The sequence below is a fragment of the Propithecus coquereli genome, unplaced genomic scaffold, assembly GCF_000956105.1.
Source record: "Propithecus coquereli isolate 6110/MARCELLA unplaced genomic scaffold, Pcoq_1.0 Scaffold30, whole genome shotgun sequence".
Taxonomy (NCBI): Eukaryota; Metazoa; Chordata; class Mammalia; order Primates; family Indriidae; genus Propithecus; species Propithecus coquereli.
The window spans coordinates 10,046,676-10,069,814 of NW_012148619.1; the positions used below are offsets into that span (position 1 = coordinate 10,046,676).

Below are 23,139 nucleotides of genomic sequence, written 5' to 3' on the forward strand. Positions count from 1 at the left end.
GGAGTGCAGTGCGCACTACCCGAAGGATGGACATGTTTGGAGCACGGACTTCGGTGGGGGGGTGAACCAAGGGCAAAGCACGTAGCCTGAACATATGTACATCCATAATTTGCTGGAAAAAAAAAAAAATCAGCAACAAAGAATAATTAAGGTTTAAACACAAAACTATTTTAAGAAAAAGAAGAATAAGTAGCAAAATAGCACATCTATAGATAATACATGCCGGAAGGACATATACCCCAAAGATGAAAAAATATTTTTCCATTTCTAACTTCTATTTTATTTTTGAAGTGTTCAACAAATATGCATGATATATGAAAAAATAACCTACATCAGAATTAGAAACTGAAAAATGGGATAATATATTTAGGAAAGAAAAAACATTATTAAATAAAGACTAAACTAGGAGGACAGCAAAATCAAATAAGTGTAACAGATAATATCTTCAGGTAACTAGGAGTTAAAAAGGAGAAAATTTAAATACCAAAAAAGGAAGAAAGAGATAAAAAGGATTTGAGAGAAAATAACAAGAGGATAGGAAAAGAAGACTTAATATATGCATAATAGGAGTCCTTAAAAGAAGAAACCCAAAGCAAAGGAACAGGACAAATACTAGAAATTATAATTCAAGAAACATTTCTTGAAATTATGAAAAAAAGATTTGAAACTGTACCTTGAAAGACCAAATCATATCCTCCCTGGAAAAGTTGCCCCAGAATGATTAACATGAAAGCATGGTTTGTAAAACGACTGGACTTCAAAGAAAAAAATATTTTTTGAGGAATCCAGGTAAAAATATGAAATTGTTTATAGGGAAAGGAAAATTATATTACCAATAAAACCATAGTGAAATATTAAAAATGCTTTGAGCCCAGAATTTATATTTAGCCAAGCCAATTTTCAAATATAAGGCCTTAAACCGCTGTCAGCAGGCAAAAATTCAGAGAATATTGTTCCCATGAGTTCTTCCTTAGGAATTTACGAGAGAATGGGCTTCAGACAACCCAAATAAATAGAGATACGTTGATGTAGGATTGGTGCTGAGCAGTAAATTTATGTTTACTTGAATTAATTGTAGGGGAGAAAAAAATAAATATTGAAAAACTAAAAAGTAGAAAAACCAAACTGCAGTGCTTAGGGTTGCACACGTGGGTGATAATACTCTAAACCAGGAAAGAAGGAACACCGTAAAATTCAGGAGAACCATTGTATTTGAGTAGAAAAGAGAGGTTTGTGATTAGTTGGGTTCTGTGGATGGGTTTTGGGGTATCTGGCAATGTTGCATTTTTTGACCTGGGTGGTGTTTAAAGGTATTTACCTTGTAATAATTCATTAAGCTATACATTTGTTATATGCAATGTTTTGTATTATATTGTACTATGAGAACTCATAGTAACAGAGTAGAATGGTGGTTACCAGGGGCTGGGGTTGTGAGAAAAGAGGAGATATTGGTTAAAGAATACAAACCTTAGGTCAAATACTAGAAACCTAATGTACAGCATGGTGTCTATAGTTAATAATAGTGTATTGTATATTTGAAATTTGTTAACAGAGTAGATGTCAAATGTTCTTGCCACAAAATAAAAAGATAACACTGTGAGGGGATGGACATGTTAATTAGCTTGATTGTGGCAATCACTTCACAGTGTATACGTTTATAAAGCCATCCTGTTGTACACCCTAAATATATACAAGTTTTGTCAATCATACCTCAAAAACTGGAAAAAAATAATAAAAGAAAAGAGGTAAATTGCAAATGAAGAAGTTTTTATTTTTAAATTTATTTTTAAATGTTGATAATAATTCTCTTAAAAAAAATGAAGTCAGGTAGTGATAGAACGATGACAACCACCTCTAAAAACATAAAGAAAAGAGTTATAGCAATTTGCTCCAAAGGAAGTTCAAAAGGCCTTCATTACGAAAAACTAATAATGTAGAGCATGACAAAAAATGAAATTTATGAGAACTCCATAATCATATTTATTCGGGTTTGTTTTTTGGTGTGTGGGGGTCAAATTGTGCTTAATTTATTTCATCAGAACAAGAATTAGATACTAGTTTTGACTTTTAACATGAAAGATTAAATTCTCTCTTGTGATAAGTTATCTGATCGTGCCAACTGTCATTTTCCCTTTGCATAAAAAGTTGGCCATAATTTGAATTTAAAAGAGGGGAAGGGAATGAATACTCTGGTTCTGTTGTTGTGACTTAGTTTAAAAAATTTCCATGCAATCCTGTTTCCTTGCATTTGAGCTATAAATATGAGTAGAAGCCACATTTGACAGTGGACAGTATGGCATCAGAAAACTGGGGGAAATGTAATAGATAACAACCACTCTCCATGGTAGCGTGGTGTGAAGGAAAGATTGTAGGCTGTTGAGTCAAGTAAACCTAGGTTTGCAGCCTGATTCTTCTGCCTCAGTTTCCTTGGGGATAATGATTCTTAAAGCATTGTGAAGATTCAAAATAATGACTGTAAAGCACTCGGCTCCATTCTTAGTACATAAGAGGATCTTAATAGAAAATTATTCCTTCCATCCTACTAACAGCAGCCTGTCTTGGCTGCACAGAACATAACCAAGGAGGCAATGGGGGGCAGAGGACTTGTTGAGAAGCACTTGCCTTACCAGCTTGTCTTATAAATTCCCTCAAGTGATTTCTAGAAGAGCATAAGACACAGAAATTATTTTTCCTTTCATTCATGAGATGACTTCATACCCAAGTGGTTTCGTTGGCAGCAACATTAATTACTATGAAACTTAATATTACACAGGGAACCCCAGGGACTGGCTCTTGGCTGATAACATAAGCTGAAGTTCACAATGACTGAAAGAACATAGCTTATTACTCTGCTTAAGAAACCCTAATACTTACTAGAATACACATTTTAAAGGGTTTCCCCCCCCCACTCAGATATAATAATACTATATCTAAAACAAGTCATTAAGAAGTCCCAGTGTAAAGGTTTTTTTTACGAAGGAGGACAGGATTACAACTAAATTCGGGACTCAGACAAGTTTTCTTTGTTTTCTTCCCATATTTGAATTACTTCTAGGTTGGTTTTTCATAACTCAGAGGTCATTTGTATTCAAGAAGGGCTGTGTGGTTTTCTGAAGCCATATTTTGGTTAGAAATGTCAACAAAATGGGTAAACTTTAATTTTTTTCTCTGTTCATTCCCCACACTTTGCACGAGTTTTCTGGTAACGTGTATCAAACAAGTAGCTGTTTCAAAGTCAGATTTGGAGGCAGTGCTAATGGTAAGAGGAATTTCTTAGGGGCTAAATGCCAAGGAATAATAACATTTTTCACTCGTACATCCCCAATCTCTAATACAACCTAATGTGTGAAATGCTGCTGGGCTGGCTTGCAAGACATATTTCAGAAGTGCTAGCAGTACTCCTGTCCATGCTGGAAAACTATGTAGCTGTACTTCCCAGAGGCCATTTCAATATTGTTAATTCTTAACTGGTCTGGCTGGCGGATTTGACAAACAGCTTGCTAGAAACATTTTCTGTTTGACTTCATTTTATTCATCTGATGAAGCCTGAATGCAAGGCATTCATACAGACATAAAACTGGGTAGTAGTAGTAGCATTTTACATTTTTCTAACAAACTTTCATCCAAGGGCCTCAAAAGGCATCACAGATATTGAAACACTCCTGCAGTAAGAGTGAGATAAGTATGCAGTAGAAGAAACCAAGATATCTGGGAAATTACATGAAAAGCTCAGATCAACTTTTCACTTACAAATAGCCTATAGTGAAGCCATGATTAGACTCTGTTTCCCTGCTGGTCCTCTGGGTAGCTCTCTGGGCAGTAATGAAATGTAGATGCTCTGTGGTATTGGGTCCTTAATTCTTTCCTAAACTTTTTGGAGATAAATGTCCCCATGTATTTATTTATATTTTTTTCTACAACTCGTGGCCTTATAAGTTTTATTCAGCAATTGTATGGCTTCCATGCAATGCTCCACAAGATAAAATCTGACTACCACCCAGATCCATATGTTTCTTTTCTTTTACCTCCTTGCCTCATTTTCTTTTGCCTTCTTTATTTTATCCCTTAAAGTTAATATTTCAGCATTATTTTTCAATTTCACCCCATTGTTCTTATCAGTCTAACCCTTGCTACATGTATTAATGCAACTTGCTTGTGCCAACAAATAAAACATTCTTAGAAAAAAAGCACATCTGAACTTCTGGGCTCAATTCTGGAAAGAAGGCAATCTTGCTAGCTAAGGTTGAAAGTTATATTTTTTTCTGCCTGACTTTCTGAGGAAGAAAATTCACTTTGAGTTGCCCATAAGGTTAAATTTTGGATTAAGGACTTATAAATGTTGATGTCTTGACCAGATGGAAGTTTTCAATATCTTAGCACACATCTCCTTTCATTAAAATTTCCTGAGAGATAGCTATGTGTTAGACACTGAACTAGTACTACAGATACGATCCTGATTAGTTCACCATTTCTGCCTGCAAGGAGCTCAGTATCTCAGTGGCAATGGCAATGATATCAGCCTGTCTTAGTTTCAAAGATTATCCTAAGTAGTAGAGCTACAAGCAGGATAACTAGTTAATACACAATGCAGGTGATAAATACTTTTTTATAAAAATGACACTGAACCCCCTCCTTCCAAATCTTTCTTTCCTTCTCTCTCTTTCTCTGTGTCACACACACACACACACACACACATGAGCTTATGTAAATAATAATACTCTGACCTAGCCAGTTTATTTGGTTGCCCAACTAGTTAGAAAAGGAATTTTCAGGGTATGATTTTTGTCTTTTTAGAGAAGATCATCTGAACTTCTCAATGCTGTTTTATCAGAATTAGTGTCTCAAAAGATCGTACATTACTGCAACCAAGCAAACACACAATAGTGACATCTTACACCAGTGTTGCTCATTTTCTTCTTTACTGTATGCATAACCACTAAAAGTAGAATCTTCAACAAAAATTAGAAATTGCCTGACTTTATGTTATGAATTTATGGGAGAGAGGAGAATTCCCACTTCTCTTTCCTGGTGGGTCATCCAGAATGCAAAACTAGCTCATTTGGGTAAGGAGTGAAATAATCATTTTGCTTTATTGTAATGCCTGGGCTTGGGGATGAGGTACTGATGTTGCTCTCACAAAGCAGAAGCCGGAAGAGGGGATTTCTTCCCTGAAGCTGCAGAGGCTGCCAGGTCAAGGGAGGATGTAGCAGGGGTGGTGATTGGAAGGGAGGAGGAAAAATGTTGGCAAGTCAAGTGAGATGGGCAAGAAAGGCCGGAAAGCAGCCTGAAACAGAGGAAGACCTAGCACAGGTTGTCTGTAGGCAAAATAAAAGTCTGGGAAATAGGAAAACAAGAGTGATACATGCAGCCAAGAACTGGTTAAGTAGGGAGGGAAGCAAACAACTGAGAAAGGGACAGTGGCTGGAGGCGGTGTGGGGGTGGCTGGGAATGGGGAAGAATGGCATAGGACAGAAATGGCTTGTGTTGAAGTTGGATTGGCTTGGGCATAGAGAGGAAGGGCTATATGGCACTGCATAGTCTTAATTAAATTTGTTATTAATGCCACACCTACTTACACAACAGTAGCTTGTGTAAATTTTGAGAAGTCTGGCTTCATTTTGCCTAAGGCCATATTGTTAGCTGGATATTACCCCAGTTTGACCACACTTAGTACCCTGCTGGGAGAGCAGCACCCTCCAGTTACCCACCGCTTGAAACTGCTTGGCAGATATTGACTGTCATGTTCCCTCGTTTGTTATGCCAAATGTCTGGGTTTACTTTTCACTTTGTGCCTTAGTTTTATGGACTTTTTATTGGTCCACATTATTTAGATGAAGCCAACTCAAGTATTTACATTCACCCGTATACAGCAATCACACAGGATAATTTTCCATGAAGCAGAAACCCAAATCTAGTTCAAAACAAAATGCCTAGCACAGTGCCTTGTGCACGCTAGTAGTCAAGAAAGATATTCTGTTTGATTGACAGCAATCGTACTTTCTTTGGGAGTTACTTCGTAGGATGCATTCTTGAAAACATTCTAACTTGTTATAATTGTTGAAGATGTCAGTATATAGGTATAGTTTACAATGACTATTTCCCATTGGATTAAATCATGTTATAAACTTTAAATAATTTCTTTAAGAAAATCACTTGTCCCAAAAGGCCTCCAGAAGTTGTTTTTATTATTTTCTGGGGGGGGGAGGGGTTGGGGGTAAGGATGTGGGATAAGGCTTTTTGGCTCCACTCTGTTAAAACTACATTGCCCCAGATCAAAGGTTTCAATCCTCCTAAAAAGGATAACCTTTTACATACTGCTCCATAGCCACTTATATTTATCAAAATTGACAATGGAAGTTTCTTTAACCAGTTCTCATTCTTTTCTCCCAGGAAAGCTTTCATCATTATCAAGGCAGTAAGCTTACTGAGCATTTCACATGGTTGCATAAAAATATATTGTCTAGATGATGTGCTGACAAAAGAATAATAAGCATCTGAAAAATGCAGATGTGGAAAATGATGTATACTTTTGTCCTGAAAGCTATTATCACTTTGATTTAGCTGAGCATAAGTTTATAATCATGAAATACTCTAATAATTACCGCATTCATCTGCTGGTTTATAGTCCTTTAAAAACACCTATGCACACATTTGTTAAACATTTATGCTTTGCCTTAGTATGAAAACTACGTGAAATGCTGGAATCCAGTTTTTTTTTTTCATCCAACCAACCACTTAACAATTGAGATGACAGCCAAGAACCAAAAATAGCTGCTCTGATTCTTGTGTTAGATCCATGCATTTAAATTTCTTCAAACTAATAACCCTGCTTGAATGGAAAAGTGCTAGGTGGGTATGAGTTTCCTAAAAGAGACATGTTTAAAGTGGTACCAGAAACAAGCTATTATTGTTTTTGGCATCTAAGCAAGAGCAGTCACAAAGTTCCTTGAAAAATCTGGGTGGAAAGCAAAGCGTACTTTTAACCTGCTGTACTTTCCTTTCTCTGTCTCTCCTATTATTTTAGTCCTTCTTTTTCATTATTTATTGCCTTCATTTATTCATTCCTTTCACTCACTCACCAACCTGTTATTTTTCAAACAAGAGTGAGATACTTTTTCAGTGCAGAAACAAAGATGTGAAAGAGAGGGACCTTGTTTAAGGCAGCTGCTGGTTTTGTTATGAAGATAGGTCACATCCAGGCACAACCAAAGTAGAAAAAAGAATGTGGTGAATGTCATTTAGTACACATCATTGTGAGCATTCAGAGGATGTCAAGCACCCAAGTTCTAGTTCAACTGAACCCTGAACACTGCCTTCTTGGGAAGTTCTTCCTCTCAGCCAGAGGTTCTCAACCTTGGCTGTGCATGAGAATTTCACTGATGGGGTTTTGAAAAGTCCTGAGACTCAGGCCAAATAACCATTCCCACTAAAAAAAAAAAAAAAAAAAAAACACAACAACAACAAACAAACAAACAAAAAACCCTCTGGAGATGGGACACAGATGTCAGTATTTTTTACATTGGCTATTGTTGAGAACCACTGTTTTAAGTATCCCTTTTTCTTTTAAATCTCATGTTACCCAGACTTCAATGTTACTTTTACACATTATTGTAGAGAGGAACAGAAAAGGAGGATAACTTTAGCGAAAATATTCACTTTTCTTATTCTTTTAACAAAAAAAACTAAAAAACAAATAAGCAAATAAAAGAACAATGGCAATAGCAACAAAACTCTTCTGTTAATTCTTGAGGATTAAAAGTTGCCAAAAGACAGAATGGAGAGGTCTTGGTAATCAGTGGTGGAAGGAAGTAAGGTGTGGCGTTTCTTGACCTGTGTGTAGTTTGAGAGATTCAGGGATGAAATGTGGTCATCTAAGGAAGGTGAGATGGGGTAGGTTCAACTTATCTGGTTAGATGGGAAGGTCCATAAAGGACATAGAATAATGGTAAGAAAGTCTGATTTGTTTTGACAACAGACTTTCAGTATTTATTCCAATAAATTTCACAGTATTAGATCAGTGCCCAAATTATTAAGCCCCGCTATGAAACCTGTAAAAACAAAACAAAACACAAATCATAAATCAAGACTAAGATTCCAGCCCTCATTGTGATGGTGGTGGGGGAGGATTAGGGAACTCCAACAAACGGCCCCAAATTTGGCCACTGTTAGGAAATCGTGAAGTCCTTTGGAATAGATACAAGTTTGTTGTTGGCAAATAAAAACTAAGTAAAACAGCTTACAAGGGAACTATTGTGAAGTGTTCTGTTTAACTCCGGTGGCCGAAGGAATCTTTTCCATGTGCTTTTTTCATATTACTTACAGTGTGGTAGAGTAGAAAGCTCATAGATAGAACAGACCCAGATTCAAACTCTGGGATTTTTTATCACTAACCGTGGACACTTGGGTTACAAATTAATCATTGGGCAAGTGATTGAATATTTTGATCCTCTATTCATCTACAAACAAGGTCTTCCTTTAGATTAAGGGTGGCAAGCTCAAAGGCCCTTGCAGGGCTGGAGAGGGGGGAGGACTTTGGCAAACTGGAAAGTGAGCCTTCGTTCTCTTCAAGGGCAGCCTCTACTTATATCCAGCAGACTGTTGGCATGTAGGCATGTAGGCTCAGTTATTTCTAGATTTGATTTTTCAAGAAAAGTCAGGTCCATATTTAATGTAAAATATCCCAGTTTTTAAGTGTTGACAACTAATTCCATTTTCTTTCAATATCATGTGAGCCAAACCAAACATCTGAATATAGCCTGTGGGCTACCGGTTGCAACCTTTCAATTTTGAAAGTCCCTTTCACTTACAGTGCTCTCTACTCTGTGAGCTTAGGAACAATTGTATGAATCTCACATGAGGGGCTCATCCTAAAGATTAGAAATAGAGTTATACCCCCGCTTCTAGATAAGTGTTTACTGTTGTTAGTGATTCACTATCCATAATCAATGTTACCTCCCAGGAAATTCTTATGCAAACAGCTTCTTGTTCCAAGATTAAAATATATTATATCTCCTGTTACTTATTAAAGCACATAGGCTTAATTTTCTGAATGTTTGTTTTATTCATATCTTTTTAACATGTCTGGTGGCTGATTTCAATTCCCCAGGGCCCAACTTTATTTTGTGTCAAGTCCTGGGAGGTAAAAGTTTAATCAACTTCAACGTTTATAAAGTTGAATATTTTATAAAGTCTTAGAGAAATATAGTCTTCCATCCCACCTGTTAGGGACTGAACTTTTGTCCCCCAAAATTCATATGTTGAAGCACTAACCCCCAATGAATCTGGAGATAGGGCCTCTAAGGAAGTAATTAAGGTTAAATGAGGTTATAAGAGTGAGGCCCTAACCCGATAGGACTGGTGTCCACCATCTCGTGCCCTCGGTCCCACTCACATGGACTAGTGCACCTGGCGCCCAGAGCCGGGGTGTGCCCACCATGGAGGCAGTGAGGACTCCACTGGGCTTGTAGCTGTGACCACCCACTGGTCACTGCAGCACCTACATCCAGGAGACCAGTGCTGGGTGCTTTCTTAAATATTGCCAGCAACAAAAATGACCTGTTTGCTCCTAATTACAGAAAACCTATGCAGACAATAAAAGCCTCTCAATCCCCCCACTGTTAGCATTTTAGTGTATTTCTAGTCAATCGTTCTTCTGTGCATATGTATATTTTTCTTTTAAACCCAATATGAATTATTATGTATTTACTATCATGGAAACATTCTCAATTAGTGATATGTCATTAGCAGATTCTAATGTCATTAATAGTTTCCAATGCCATTAAATATCCTTCTACAATTTGAGTTTTAAAAATAGTGGCATGTTATTTCATTATATGAATGTGCTGTAATACACTTTCATAATACTTTTTTCAAAATTGCTTAGGTAATACAAGCTTCAGACTGGATAGTTGAAAATATAGACAAGCACACAGACACAAAGTCATTTATAATCCTGAAAAAAAAAAAAAGAGGAAGAGACAGCAGGGGTGTGCTATGCACACTGGAAAGATCATGTGAGGACACAGTGAGAAGGTAGTCAGCTGCAAACCAGAAAAAGTAGGTTTCACCAGAAACGAACCCTGCCAACACCTTGATCTTGAACTACCAGCTTTTAGAACTATGAAAAAATAAATTTCTGTTGTTTAAGTCATTCAGCCTATGGTATTTTGTTAGGGCAGCCTAAACAGCCTAATATTATAACACCTATAACTAGCCTATGTCTTTGGTGCCTCATGTTTCTGATCTTTTAGGCCCCTTAAAAATTCCAGTCATCCTTAGAGAAATACTACTTTTAGACTCTTCTTTCCATTTGACTTCCTGCTCAAGAAACCTAATGTAAAGAAGTGATAAATGCCTGAGGCGATGGATACCCCAATTATTCTGATTTGATTAATTCACACTGTCTGCCTGTATCAAAACATCACATGTACCCTATAAACATATGCAACTATTATGTGTCCATAATAATTAAAATTAAAAAATAAAAAAAAGAAATTACGGACATTTCTGTATCTTCAATCCAGTATATCAAACTTTCTTTGTGATGGTAGAATACACAGTTTGGTGACTCACCCATAAAATGTAAGATAGAGGAAACCAATCCTTTTTCCAAGTTTTGAGACTTCTCCTCGTTTGTCAGATGCTCCTGTGAGTCGTACTATACCTACTTTCTTGAGGCTGGAGAGCCACTTGTATGCATGTTCGTCATTTCTTAAAACATCTTCAAAATCCAGAGTAGGTAGCTGGAGCTCTGAGCCCCAGTACTGACATTCTATGAATTAAGAAAATGAAGAAACAAGATGGGATTACATTGTTTTCACACACAATGATAACCTCAGAGGAGGGACTAATTCATTAGGGTCTATCTTTGATTTATCATGGTGTTTACTAAACGTTAGTCATATTAGAGATGCCCAAGTCACCAACTAGGCTGTTCTTCCTTGGCACGATGACTATCTATTATATGTCCCCTGCCTACAACTGTGTCTGGCTCATAGCAGGTATTCAATATATCCCATTTGTTGAGGGAATGTTGGTTAGCTTATAGATAGCTCTTGATCTGTATATCCCAGGGCTTCTCTGCCTGGACACTGCTTAGAAATAACCTTCAGATAGTGCATGTGTTAGCAACCAAGTTTTATTGCTCAGCTCCAAATGGACTAGAACGTTATGCCCATTCTTGGGGTTGGGAGTACTTTGCCATGGTAAGTATAGCTCTTTCTTCCTTTCATTTCAACTGATAAGAAACTATCTCTGGGCTCAAGTCATTCTTTGGGGTCAACAAGAAAAGAGGAGGGTATGTTCCTGGGATGAATAGACCCTTTAGTGGCAGTGTCACACAAGATCAGGTCAAATGCCTTCCCTTAGCTCTCTCATTCCTGATAATGAAATACTCACAAAAATGTTTACTTGAGAAAACAGAAGAAAAACAAATGTAGAAAAATAATTGATTTGGCAAACGGGGCTCTCCCCAAGGAAGTGAAACATATAGGAAATGGAAATTTGTCAAGGAAAACAACACAGATATTACCAACTCCATTCAGGAAAGACCTAACTTTAGCTAATCCATTTGATTTCTTTCTTTCTTGGGAAGGAAATTGTCTTGGAAAGGCAAACCCTCCTAACAAGTGACAGAATGAGAACTTGTGATCTCAGTATCATCCTGAACAATGCTTTATTTTCTAACTGGGGAATATGTCATGTTGTAGAAAACGAAACCAAAGCCCCCAGTTTAAGAATGAAGACTGGGTCAATGCTTCTTGCAGTAGTTGTGGACTGAGAATTATTCCCTCTTTGATGTCAGCACAGTGGTTTCTGTAGAAATAGGACTTTTTAAGGAGTCAAATAGTGGCTTTAGTAGTAAAGCGATACATGCAGATGCAGAGGGCCACTTGATGCTATTTCACCAGCTAGTTGCATACGGACATTTGCAGCAGTGAGTAGGTGTGTTTATGTAGGAAAAGCTAATCAGCTTATAAATGCATATATTGCCAAAGTTTCTGGGTTATTAAGCATAATAGCTTGCATAATGAGCCAGAATTTCCGGGACCTTAATTGCAAACAGTGCATTAGGCCTCCCTAGTGGCTATATTCATTTTTTAAGACTATGCTAATATTCTTTAATATTGAACACATTCCACAGGCCCAAGTCAATTACTGTATCTTTTCAGAAAGTGGAGCTGGTATTCAGCCACTTGTTCCTAATTTCACATTTTTAGTTCTTTTCCCCTTCAGACTAACCAGAACTGAAAGAACTATAGCCTTTCCCCTTCCTTTTTTACCCTTAATTTTAATTTTCTAATTTTTAGCACTGCTTTTCAAGTGCTTCTGACATTTGAGAAAACTTGAGAATTGAATATTAGCCAAATCACCCTGGCAAAGAAAAACAGATCAGCACATGAGCCATGTATTAGACCAGAACAAGTTGGTTAAAGCAATAATAGACAATGAGGCATGAAGGCTTCAGGATAATGATTATAAATTTGGAGGGAGAGGGGGTGAAGAGTGGTTTTATACAGTTTCTTGGTATTCCTTGATTATATTAGCTAGCCAATCATCGTTTTTTGGTTTATCTTTTCAGTAAGCCTAATATTTTACCATCTCACAAGGCACTGTGATAGGCAGTAGGTTTTAAGGAGCTCACAGTCTATGGGTGAACTGGACATGGAAGCTGACAATTAAAACATGTATGATAAATGCGATAGTTGAGGTACGTTCAGGATACCAAGAGGGTATCAGATCTTCTGATTCCTTATCTAATTGTTCTTTCTGTGATGACCAGCTACTCTTTAACATGCATGAAATTCCCCAGGTCTGTTCCTCATGCCTCAACTATTTCTTCTTAAATCAAAGAGGGTTGGTTTTATACTAAAGAGCCTTTTCTCAAAGAGGCTATTGATGTGTCTTTGTTTTGAATTTTGGATTATGTGGCTGTTTGTTTTGCCACTCCCATTTTGCTCATTGCATCTAAAGTCCCTGGGTTGTAATATCTGATACCAATCAAAAAGCTCTGCAGAAAGAGGATGATAGATATTATAAATAATGCACATTGGCTGCCTAACCAGAAAGATCTTTTGGTTTCTAGTTGGGAGAAAAATTTCACTCAGTCAGTTTAAGGGCATAAATAACAAATCACCATCTTCTCTTTCCAAAATTTATACCTAAGCAAACTATCAAAAGAAATGTTGAAAACAGCTTTAAGTGTATTGAACCTCAAGGTGTAAATCATGAACTCATAGAGTATTAGAGGTGGATGGATTGTTAGACATTCATCTGGCATTTCCATATTGGCTTTAGGATTTCCCACCACCATTAGTTCTTATTGAACAAAAAGGTTGCCTGGACTTCAACTGAAGATTCTTCTAGTTTTCTGGCACTGTGATGATCTGCCCAAAGACAGGTTTTCCATTCCTATGTAGACTACTGGATGGAAATAGCTATTGTCTTCATGACTCCCTATAGTAAATATGTTGTCTTTATCGTAGAGGTTTAAGTAATTTATTAAATAACATTTATTATAATTAGAAAAATTTATTATTTCCTATTGAAAGTAAACCAGCCTAGAGATTGGTATAAATTACAGTACTGTCCAATAGAACTTTCTGCAATGCTGGAAATATTCTATATCTGCACTGTCCAATACCATAGCTACTAGCAACATATGGCTATTGAAACTTGAGACCTGGCTGGTGGATCTGAGGGACTAAATTTTTTACTTTATATGATGTTAATTAATTCAAATAGCCACATGTGACTGGTTCTGTATTAGATAGGAAGGACACGCAGGGAGAAAAGAACACGGAGGCAGAGAGGCCGGGTTTGAATCATTGTCTGGCCTCTTACCAGCTAGTTTCTTGGCTTTTTCTCTGTGCCTCAGTCTCTTAATTTATAAAATACAGATAATTATATTTACCTTGTAGCTTTGTTGTGACCATGCAAAGATATTATGCCAAGAAGCCTAGTATAGTGCCTGATGCATAGTAGACCCTTAAAAACAATAATAAAAGCTAATATTTGCTGTGCACTTTCTAGCAGTAAGAGCACAGTGTTAGACACTTTCCATATATTATTTCTTTTAATCTCCACTGCAAATATATAGGATAGATAATTTCAGTATCACCACGTTATAGAGAAGGGAACAGAGGTCCTAGTCATGCAGCTAATGATTTGCAGAGCTAGTTAGTCAAATCCAGGTGACTGATTCCAAAATCTATAATTTTAACAACCACATATAAAATAAACAGTTGATGCCTTAAAAGTAGCTACTACCCTCATAGGTATTTTTATGTCCTATGTCGGAATGTCCATAGCTTATTCTGTCTCTTATGAAGGAAATCTACTAGATAAGAAAGAGCAGAGCAAATTACTATTAGGAACATTTTGTCTCAACTTGTTCAAGCATGGGTGTTTAAAGATAAACCTTGGCTCCTGGTAAGAATTTTAAATGCAGAAGAAACATTGTGAGCACTTTTAGTTGCACAACACTGCAATAATATTGTTATTCACCTTTTGTGAAATGAACCATGGCTTTGCATACTTAAAAATTGCTAGCTGCTTTTCTTTTTATGCCAGCATGTTTCAGTGATCCGTGCCCTTTTGGGTTTACTTAAGGCCATTATCACTTTCCAGAGAGTTTTAGTACTGGGTGGCAGGGAAATATAATAAAGATTGGAAACTCATTTTCACAAGATATAATTTATTTAAACTTTGAGTTTATATTTTGACTACTTTGTGGATTCAAGGACAATATGTTTAGAGCATACACTATATACTTTCATAGCATGTTTTAATGAATTTTTGTTTTTATATGAGTCATTTTTCCCACTATAGAACAATACACACACTCACACAAAATATTCTTTGTTTTAAAAGTACAGGCAAGTTTAGATTGTTTCAATAAATATGTTACCCTTTAGATGTGTACAATTAGCAATATTGTAGGATAATGCAGGACTATCAATATAATAGGCAGCATAGTTTGTAGTATAAATGATTTCAGATTTACAGGATTTTACTATTAGAGGGTGGTTACAATGGTTTTTAAATTCTGCAAAGTTCGCAATTTTCCAACCATAGCTCTCATTTTAGCATGCCTATTTTGGGGGGGAGCTTTGCTGAAATCAGAGACTAAGGGCCACACCCCATCAGAACCTGTGTCCCAGTACTACACTGGGTTATGCTAAGCATGACTTCCAGAGACAGCATTGTGACTAACCAGTTTCCAGATTCACCGTAATGACCTGAATGTAAAATACTCTGATTTTCAGGGATATAGGCATACCTTGGAGATATTGTGGGTTTGGTTCCAGACCACCAAAAATAAAGTGACTATCACAATAAAGCGAGTCACACAAATTTTTTGGTTTCCCAGTGCATATAAAAGTTATGTTTACACTATACTTAGTCTATTAAGTGTGCAATAGCATTATGTCTAAAAACATATACCCACCTTGATTTTAAAAATGCTTTATTGCTAAAAAATGCTAATGATCATCTGAGCCTTCATCAAGTAGTAACCTTTTTGCTGGTAGAGGGTCTTGCTCGATGTCGATAGCTGCTGACTGATTAGGGTAGTGGTTGCTGAAGGTTGGTGTGGCTGTGACAATTTCTTAAAATAAGACAACAGCGACGTTTACCATATTGATTAACTCTTCCTTTCATGAAAGATTTCTCTGTAGAATGCAATGATGTTTGATAGCATTTTACCCACAGTAGAACTTCTTTCAAAATTAGAGTCAATCTTCTCAAACCCAACCACTGCTCTGTCAACTAAGTTTATGTAATATTCTAAATCCTTTGTTATGATTTCAATGATATCCATGGCATCTTCACCGGGAGTAGATTCCATCTCAAGAAACCACTTTGTTTGCTCATCCACAAGAAGCAACTTCTCATCTGTTAAAGTTTGATCGAGATTGCAGCAATTTGGTCACATCTTCAGGCTCCGTTTCTAATTCTAGTTCTCTTGCTATTTCCACCACATCTGCAGTTACTTTCTCCACTGAATCCCTGAACCCCTCAAAGTTACCCATGAAGGTTGGAATCAACTTCTTCCAAACTCCTGTTAATGTTCACATTTTGACCTCCTCCCACAAATTATGAATGCACTTCATGGCATCTAGAATGGGGAAACCTTTTCAAAAGGTTTTTAATTTACTTTGCACAGATTCAACAGAGTAATCACTAGCTGTGAAAACTATAGCCTTGTAAAATGTACAGTATTTCTTAAATGATAAGACTTGAAATTTGAAATTACTCCTTGATCAGTGGGCTGCATAATGAATGTTGTGTTAGTAGGCATTAAAAAAACCCATTAATCTCCTTATACATCTTCATCAAAGCTCTTCGATGACCAGGTGCATTGTCACTGAGCAATAATATTTTAAAAGGAATCTTTTTTCTGAGCAGTAGGTCTCAACAGTGGAGTTAGAATATTCAGTAAACCATGCTATAAAGAGATGTGGTGTCATGCAGGCTTTGTTGCTCCATTTACAGAGCACAGGCAGAGTAGATTTAGCATAATTCTTAAGAGCCCTAGTATCATGAGAATGCTAAATGAGGATTGGCTTCAACTTAAAGTCACTAGCTGCATTAGTCTCTAATAAGAGAGTCAACCTAATTTTTGAAACTTTGAAGCAAGGCATTGACTTCTTCTCTCTAGCTATGAAAATTCTAGACGGCATCTTCTTCCAATATACTGCAGTCTTGTCTGCACTGAAAATCAATCGTTTAATGTAGACACCTTCATCAATAATCTTAGTTAGATTCTCTGGATAATTTTCTGTAGCTTCTCCATCAGCACTTGCTGCTTCACCTTGCACGTTTATACTATAGAGATGGCTTCTTTTCTTAAACCTCATGAACCAACCTCTACTAGCTTCAAACTATTTTTCTGCAGTTACCTCACCTCTCTCAGCCTTCACAGAATTAAAGAGGGTTAGGGCCTTTCTCTGGATTAGGCTTTGGCTTAGGGAAATAGTGTGGCTTGTTTGATCTTCTGTCCAGACCACTCAAACTTACTCTGTATTAGTAATAAGGCTGTTTTGCTTTCTTATTATTCATGTGTTTCCTGGAGTAGCACTTTTAATTTCCTTCAACAACTTTCCCTTTGCATTCACAACTTGGCTAACTGGTGCAAGAGGCCTAGCTTTTGGCCTATTTCGGCTTTTGATATGCTTTCTTCACTAAGCTTAATCATTTCTAGCTTTTGATTTAAAGTGAAAGACGTGTGGCTATTCCTTTTACTTGAACACTTAGGAGCCATTGTAGAATTATTAACTGGCCTTGGGAATAGGGAGCCCTGAGGGGAGAGAGAGATGGAGAAATGTCCAGTTGGTTGAGCAGTCAGAAGACAAATATTTATTAAGTTTGCTGTCATATATGTGTATGGTTCATGGCTCCTCAAAACAATGTAATAGTAGCATCAAACATCACCGATCACAGATCACCATAAAATAATAATAATGGAAAAATTTGAAACATTGAGAAAATTACCAAAATGTGGCACAGATACATGAAAAGAGCACATGCTGTTGGAAAAATGTCACTGATAAACTTGCTTGAAGGTTGCCACAAACCTTCAATTTGTAAAAAATGCAATGTCTGCAAAGGGCGGTAAGGGGAAGTGCAATAAAACAAGGTGTGCCTGTGCTAATATCCCTGCAATAATGCTACATTTCGTTAAATCCACCAGGAAAATCATTCTGTGATATCTGCACAGAAACTTTAACATTCAAAGGGTAATTTAAAAGCATTTTCCCATTTTTCCCCAACTGCAAAACAGAACTATCCAGGGAACCAAAAGAAAATACTTTCTACTAGCATAAATCATTGGTAAGGGGAATACATTAAAAACAAATTTAAATTTCACACTTGGGGCTGGATATATAAACAGTATGGAAAATGATGGAATATTTAAGGTATGAACCACCCTTCCTAATTTAACTTATGGCCTTACTAATAAATACTTCCTTGAACATGTGCTTCACACACCATAAAATTTACGGACAGGCTACATACAGGCTTTCAAGGAACCATTTGTACAAGGTTTCCTTCTCAGGGTTAAGCATCACATTCCTGGATCCTGAGTTGTGTTTCAAAAAAAGGAAAAGACACAAAGAAGCTCTTTAGTTAAAGATTCATGAGTGCAGCATGCTGGGTTGCAATGTGTTAGTTCAAGAATTTAGAACCTTCTGTCCACCTGCACTGAACTGAGCTGTTGGCCCAGAAATAGCTTATCTAATGTGTAGGGGATCAGCTGATCTCTCACTATCTTTTTCTGTAAATATCTTGCAGGGGCCCTACCAAAAACAAAATCTGACCCTTCGTAGAAGAAAGGCAGCTGAGTGGAAATATTTTATTCTTCTGCTCTATGGGGATCCTGTCCTGTTCTCTTTGGATGTTTTCTTTTTCTTCTTGTTCACTGAAATCCACATGCTTTTCAAGATTCTGGTCACTTGTCCTGTCTTACATTGAGATCTTCCAGAAGCTGACCCTGAGATAAGGTTTGAATGCAAGCAATGTATCAAAGTACCCCTGGAAGCACTCATCTGAAATGGAGCAGTAAGACAGGGAAGAAGGCCTCTGGAAGGCATTGTAATGAATGCGTTATTGCTTTTGGCAATGGGGGCTCTGCACCACCAGACTTCATAGAGACGTTGTTGAGTATGTCTCAGAGATGTCTCACCTGGGTGCATGCGAGCTGAGATGTGCAAGCTGCGCTGCCCTCCCCTTGTTGGTTGAGGGTTGCTCCTCTGGGTATCCACTGGGTCTTTTTGGCCTTCCCTGGGGGCCAGCCAAGCATGCTCCCTCAGGCAGACAGGGAGAGCGGTAGCCTTGCAATGAGAAGCTGCTGGCATGTATGGGGCCAGTGCTGAGGGGCTATGGTGGGCACCAACAGCTTCTGCAATGCCCTCCTCTGGAAACCTCCTGGATCTGACTTCTCTGGCTGCCCCCAGGACCTTAGTCACAGTGCTTGCCATACAATGTTGAAACCTTTCATTTATTCAACACATATTTGTTGAAAGCCTTGCTAGGAGAAAGAGATCACATTCATGAATAAATAAACAGGTATGATCGCTTCCCTTGTTGGGGGAAAAGGGTATATAAACAAGGAAGCAAACAGATAAATACATAAAAATGTTGGCAAGTACTCTGAGGGTTACTAATGGGGTACGTAACAATGATAAACAGATGTTGGGAGTGGGATGGGAAATTTATTTCGACAACATAGTGGTTAAGTATGGTCAAGCTGAGGAGAAGCTATTTAAGCCAAATCCTGAGGGATGAGGGAAGGCAGGCATGCAAAGAAGAGAAGAGTGTCCGGGTTGGAGGGACAGTGGGAAGATGGGGGATTCTCTTGCCTGAGGAACTCAAAACCGCTAAGCCTAGAACTGAGACAAGCAGAGCTTGTACCAGGTGAAGTAGAAAAGTAAGCATGGGTGGGGGCCGGCAGGACTTCCTCTCTGTCTCTTCTACTAGACAGTAAATTGCTTGTGAGCTGGGGATCGTGTCATTTATCTTTATTTTCTCACCAATATCGCCCTTTTCCTTCTTCTCCCCACCCTGGTGTATAGTCTAGGGCTAGCACATAGAAGGTTTTCAGAAAAATAATATGTTCTATATTCTAAACAAATCTTTTCTTATTTATTAATGATGACTAGAGACTAAAAGTGACCTCCGAAAAATGGGATTGTGTCTGAGCACACCTTAGTATTTTAAAAGATTAAGAAACCCATAAAACCTTTTCTCCAGGTGATGACCCTACCCAACTTTGAAAGTCTCCCTGAGAATGTACAAATGAGGCTTCTAAATGAGTTTAAGCTGCTCGAAAGGAGAGAAGCACATTCTTGTGTTGGACTATTAGGTACTTAGCATATTCTGTATGCTCAGCCCTTTAACAAGAACGACCATCTAGCTGGAGAAAACAAGAACAACATATAAAACAATGAAGAAACAGTAAATGGAAATATATGATAAAGAATTTTAAAAATAATGACAGCTAACATTTATTGAGCACTTATGCTTCCAAGCACACTTCTAAGCACTCTATATGGATTGGCTCATGTGACCCTCACAACCACCCCAAAAGAGATGCTCTATTATTGCTACCATTTTATAGATGAGGACATGGGTACAAGAAACTTAGATAATTTGTCCAACATCACACAGCTAAGGCGTCAGAGCTGGGATTCCCACACAATTTGACTGAAGACATTGAGAAAAAGAGTTGTCTGGTGGAAGAAAACAAGCACTAAAAGATGTCAGGGAGAGAGATTATTATCCCAGGCTTCCTTAGAGTTGGCAGGGAAAGCAGATAATTCAGTCTTGCCTTCTATCCTTGCTGCGACTATCTTCTATGACATCCATAAAAAGGCGATCTCTTTCAACAACACAGCACACACATCCCCATGGAGCAGCTGGCCTCAGCTCCAATTGTCACAGCTTCTTTCTCATGCTGAACTGCAACATACCTTGGTGACCTTTCTCTTTTTTTTTTTTTTCATGCTATAAACCCTAATTCTGTGCTCCAGAATTACAGAATATGGTGGTCTTGGAGATGTGCCTAAAGACAGCTACTGTGCTAAATATTTCTTTCCAAGGATACATAGCCTCTTTCCTCTCCCACATATCTTCATGATTTCTGGGTGCCAAGCCCTCTCTGCTCTGCTTTGGACGACGTGTTTGAGTTTGCTGATGCCTCATGACAGCGTTGGCATCTTGAATCAGACACAATACTACAGGTGTGGTCTGGCCTATGCCTGCACAGAGAGCTCGCTGCTACATTTTTATTAATGCAGCCCATATCTAATTAGTCTTTTTTGGCAGTCTCAACTCTGTTGATTCATCTTAACTTTTCACTCTACCAGAACACGTAAGAATTGCCTGTTAGCCAAGTCTTTGTCTCCTGGACTCATGCACTTTATTTCCTAAGCTAGTTCATTGAGAATTTACTAAGCACATATAGGGATGAGGATAAAGGCCCCGTCTGATACGGACACAGTGTCAAAGTTAGTAACTCGAGATTCGAAGATGACAGATCTGGATTCAAATCCTAATTCTGACACTTCCCATCTGTCTGACCTTCAGAATGTGAGAAATTCTCTAAGTTAAGCTTCTTTATCTGGAAGATACAGGATGAAAAAAACCTTCAGGGTTGTTGTGAAATTTAAATGAGATGGTATCTATAAAGAACTTAGCACAGTGTGCCTGCTGCCTGGTTAAATCTTCACTTGAACCAAAGCTGCTGAATGTGGCTGGAAGAAAACACACTAGGATGACTGATCTTACTGCATGACCATTAATCTCTAGTTAGCTGTATCTTATACTTCTCTAGCTTACTGTTTCTCACGTTCTCTATCCTCAAACCTCCCACACTTCCTCCTTGTACTTACACTCAGTTGGTGACTTTGCTTCTTTTTTTTTTTTTTTTGAGACAGAGTCTTGCTCTGTTGCCCGGGCTAGAGTGCCATGGCGTCAGCCTAGCCCACAGCAACCTCAAACTCCTGGGCTCAAGCGATCCTTCTGCCTCAGCCTCCGAAGTAGCTGGGACTACAGGCATGTGCCACCAAGCCCGGCTAATTTTTTATATATATATTTTTAGTCATCCAGATCATGTCTTTCTATTTTTTTTAGTAGAGACGGGGTCTCGCTCTTGCTCAGGCTTGTCTCCAACTCCTGACCTTGAGCGATCCATCTGCCTCGGCCCCCCAGAGTGCTTGGATTACAGGCGTGAGCCACCGCGCCCGGCCTTTGCTTCTTATTTCAGTGAAAAAATGAAGGAGTCATAAGCTAACTCTCATACACTCCTACCGCCACTTTCTCCAACCTGCCAGTGACTGAGTCCTTATTGCACTTGACATGTTATAGACATATTTGCAAACTTACTGGTCTCTTTCTCTACCAAAATGTAAACTGCTAAGGGGCAGGGTCTTTCTCTGTTTTGTTCACTACTGAATCCTTAGCACCTAGACTAGTGCCTGGTACATATCAGGCAATCATTAAGTATAATGAGTGATAAATGCACAGCGCATGATAGATGCTCAATAAATGATAGCTGTTTCTAATATTAGTTATTTCTCTGGATTTCAACTGTCTAATGGGGAAAAGAGTCAAATATACAAACAGTGACCATTCAATTCAGTGCAGTAATTGTAGCGACAGACAGAGAAGCGACACAAATTACTGTGAGCACATAGAAGAGCAGGAATATATGAGATATTTAATAGTATGAATGCTCTTTAGTCCAATCCTGGCTCTGCTACTTCTTGTCTCTTTGAGTTTGGACTAGGTATTAATTTCTATCAGCCTCATTTTTCTCATGTGTGAAATGGTTGTAATAACAATGCTGCCCTTGTGGAATTATTCCTAGTATTAAATAGGACAATACATAGTAAGCACTGAGCTTAGTGATTGCCATATGGCAAATGCTTTAAAAAATGTGAAGCAGGAGGAGTAGCTTGGGAGTAGGAGAAAAAGCATACGAAGAAGAGCATATGATGTTGGTGGTTCAGACAGAGGTAGTGTGATATGTTTGGGTTCTGGATTATTTTAAAGACAGAGCTAACAGAGCTTTTTAATAAATTGGATGGGGAACATGAGAGATAAAGATGAGACAAGGATGAGCTGCTACTGGAGAGATGGGCTTACCCTCAGCTGAGATGGGGGAGGCTAGATGTGGAGGAGAATTACCTTAGACCATCTGCTCCCAGCAGAGGGTTCATCATTCCTCTGGTTTTCCTCATTTTTTTTTCTTATTGGTCCAAGTAAATCACTTCATTAATCCCCTTTTGGTTGTCCATCATGTATTTTGATTGATCGGTTTATTCTGGGCTAGAAACTCTCATGATGCTCAACTGAAGTTAGAGCTTAGAGACTGTGCTTCCTCTTCGCGTGGTCACATAGTTTTCTTTAGATATTTGCTCTTTATCTTACTTACGAAGATTATCTGCTTTTGTATGGTGAGGGGAATATACTTATTTTGAGCTTAGAATTTTTCTTTTTCTCCGCCAAGCATCTAGCATATACGTGACATATAATATATATGATGATTGCTGTTATTTTCATCTCTAGCTGTCCTTAATAGATAACAAAGCCACTTTCTCCCAAGTTTGCTGGTCATTCCAGCTTCACCAAACATTT

General features: G+C 38.0%; 1 protein-coding gene across 2 annotated transcripts in view; it reads right to left on the minus strand.

Moving 5' to 3' along the window:
• BBOX1 (butyrobetaine (gamma), 2-oxoglutarate dioxygenase (gamma-butyrobetaine hydroxylase) 1) overlaps positions 1-23,139 on the minus strand; it is a 70,952-nt gene that overhangs the window by 19,282 nt on the left and 28,531 nt on the right. For both annotated transcript variants that reach the window (XM_012649654.1, XM_012649653.1), the window contains one exon: positions 10,573-10,771. In XM_012649654.1, the coding sequence (XP_012505108.1) occupies positions 10,573-10,771 (199 nt within the window). The remainder of the gene's footprint in view (positions 1-10,572; positions 10,772-23,139) is intronic.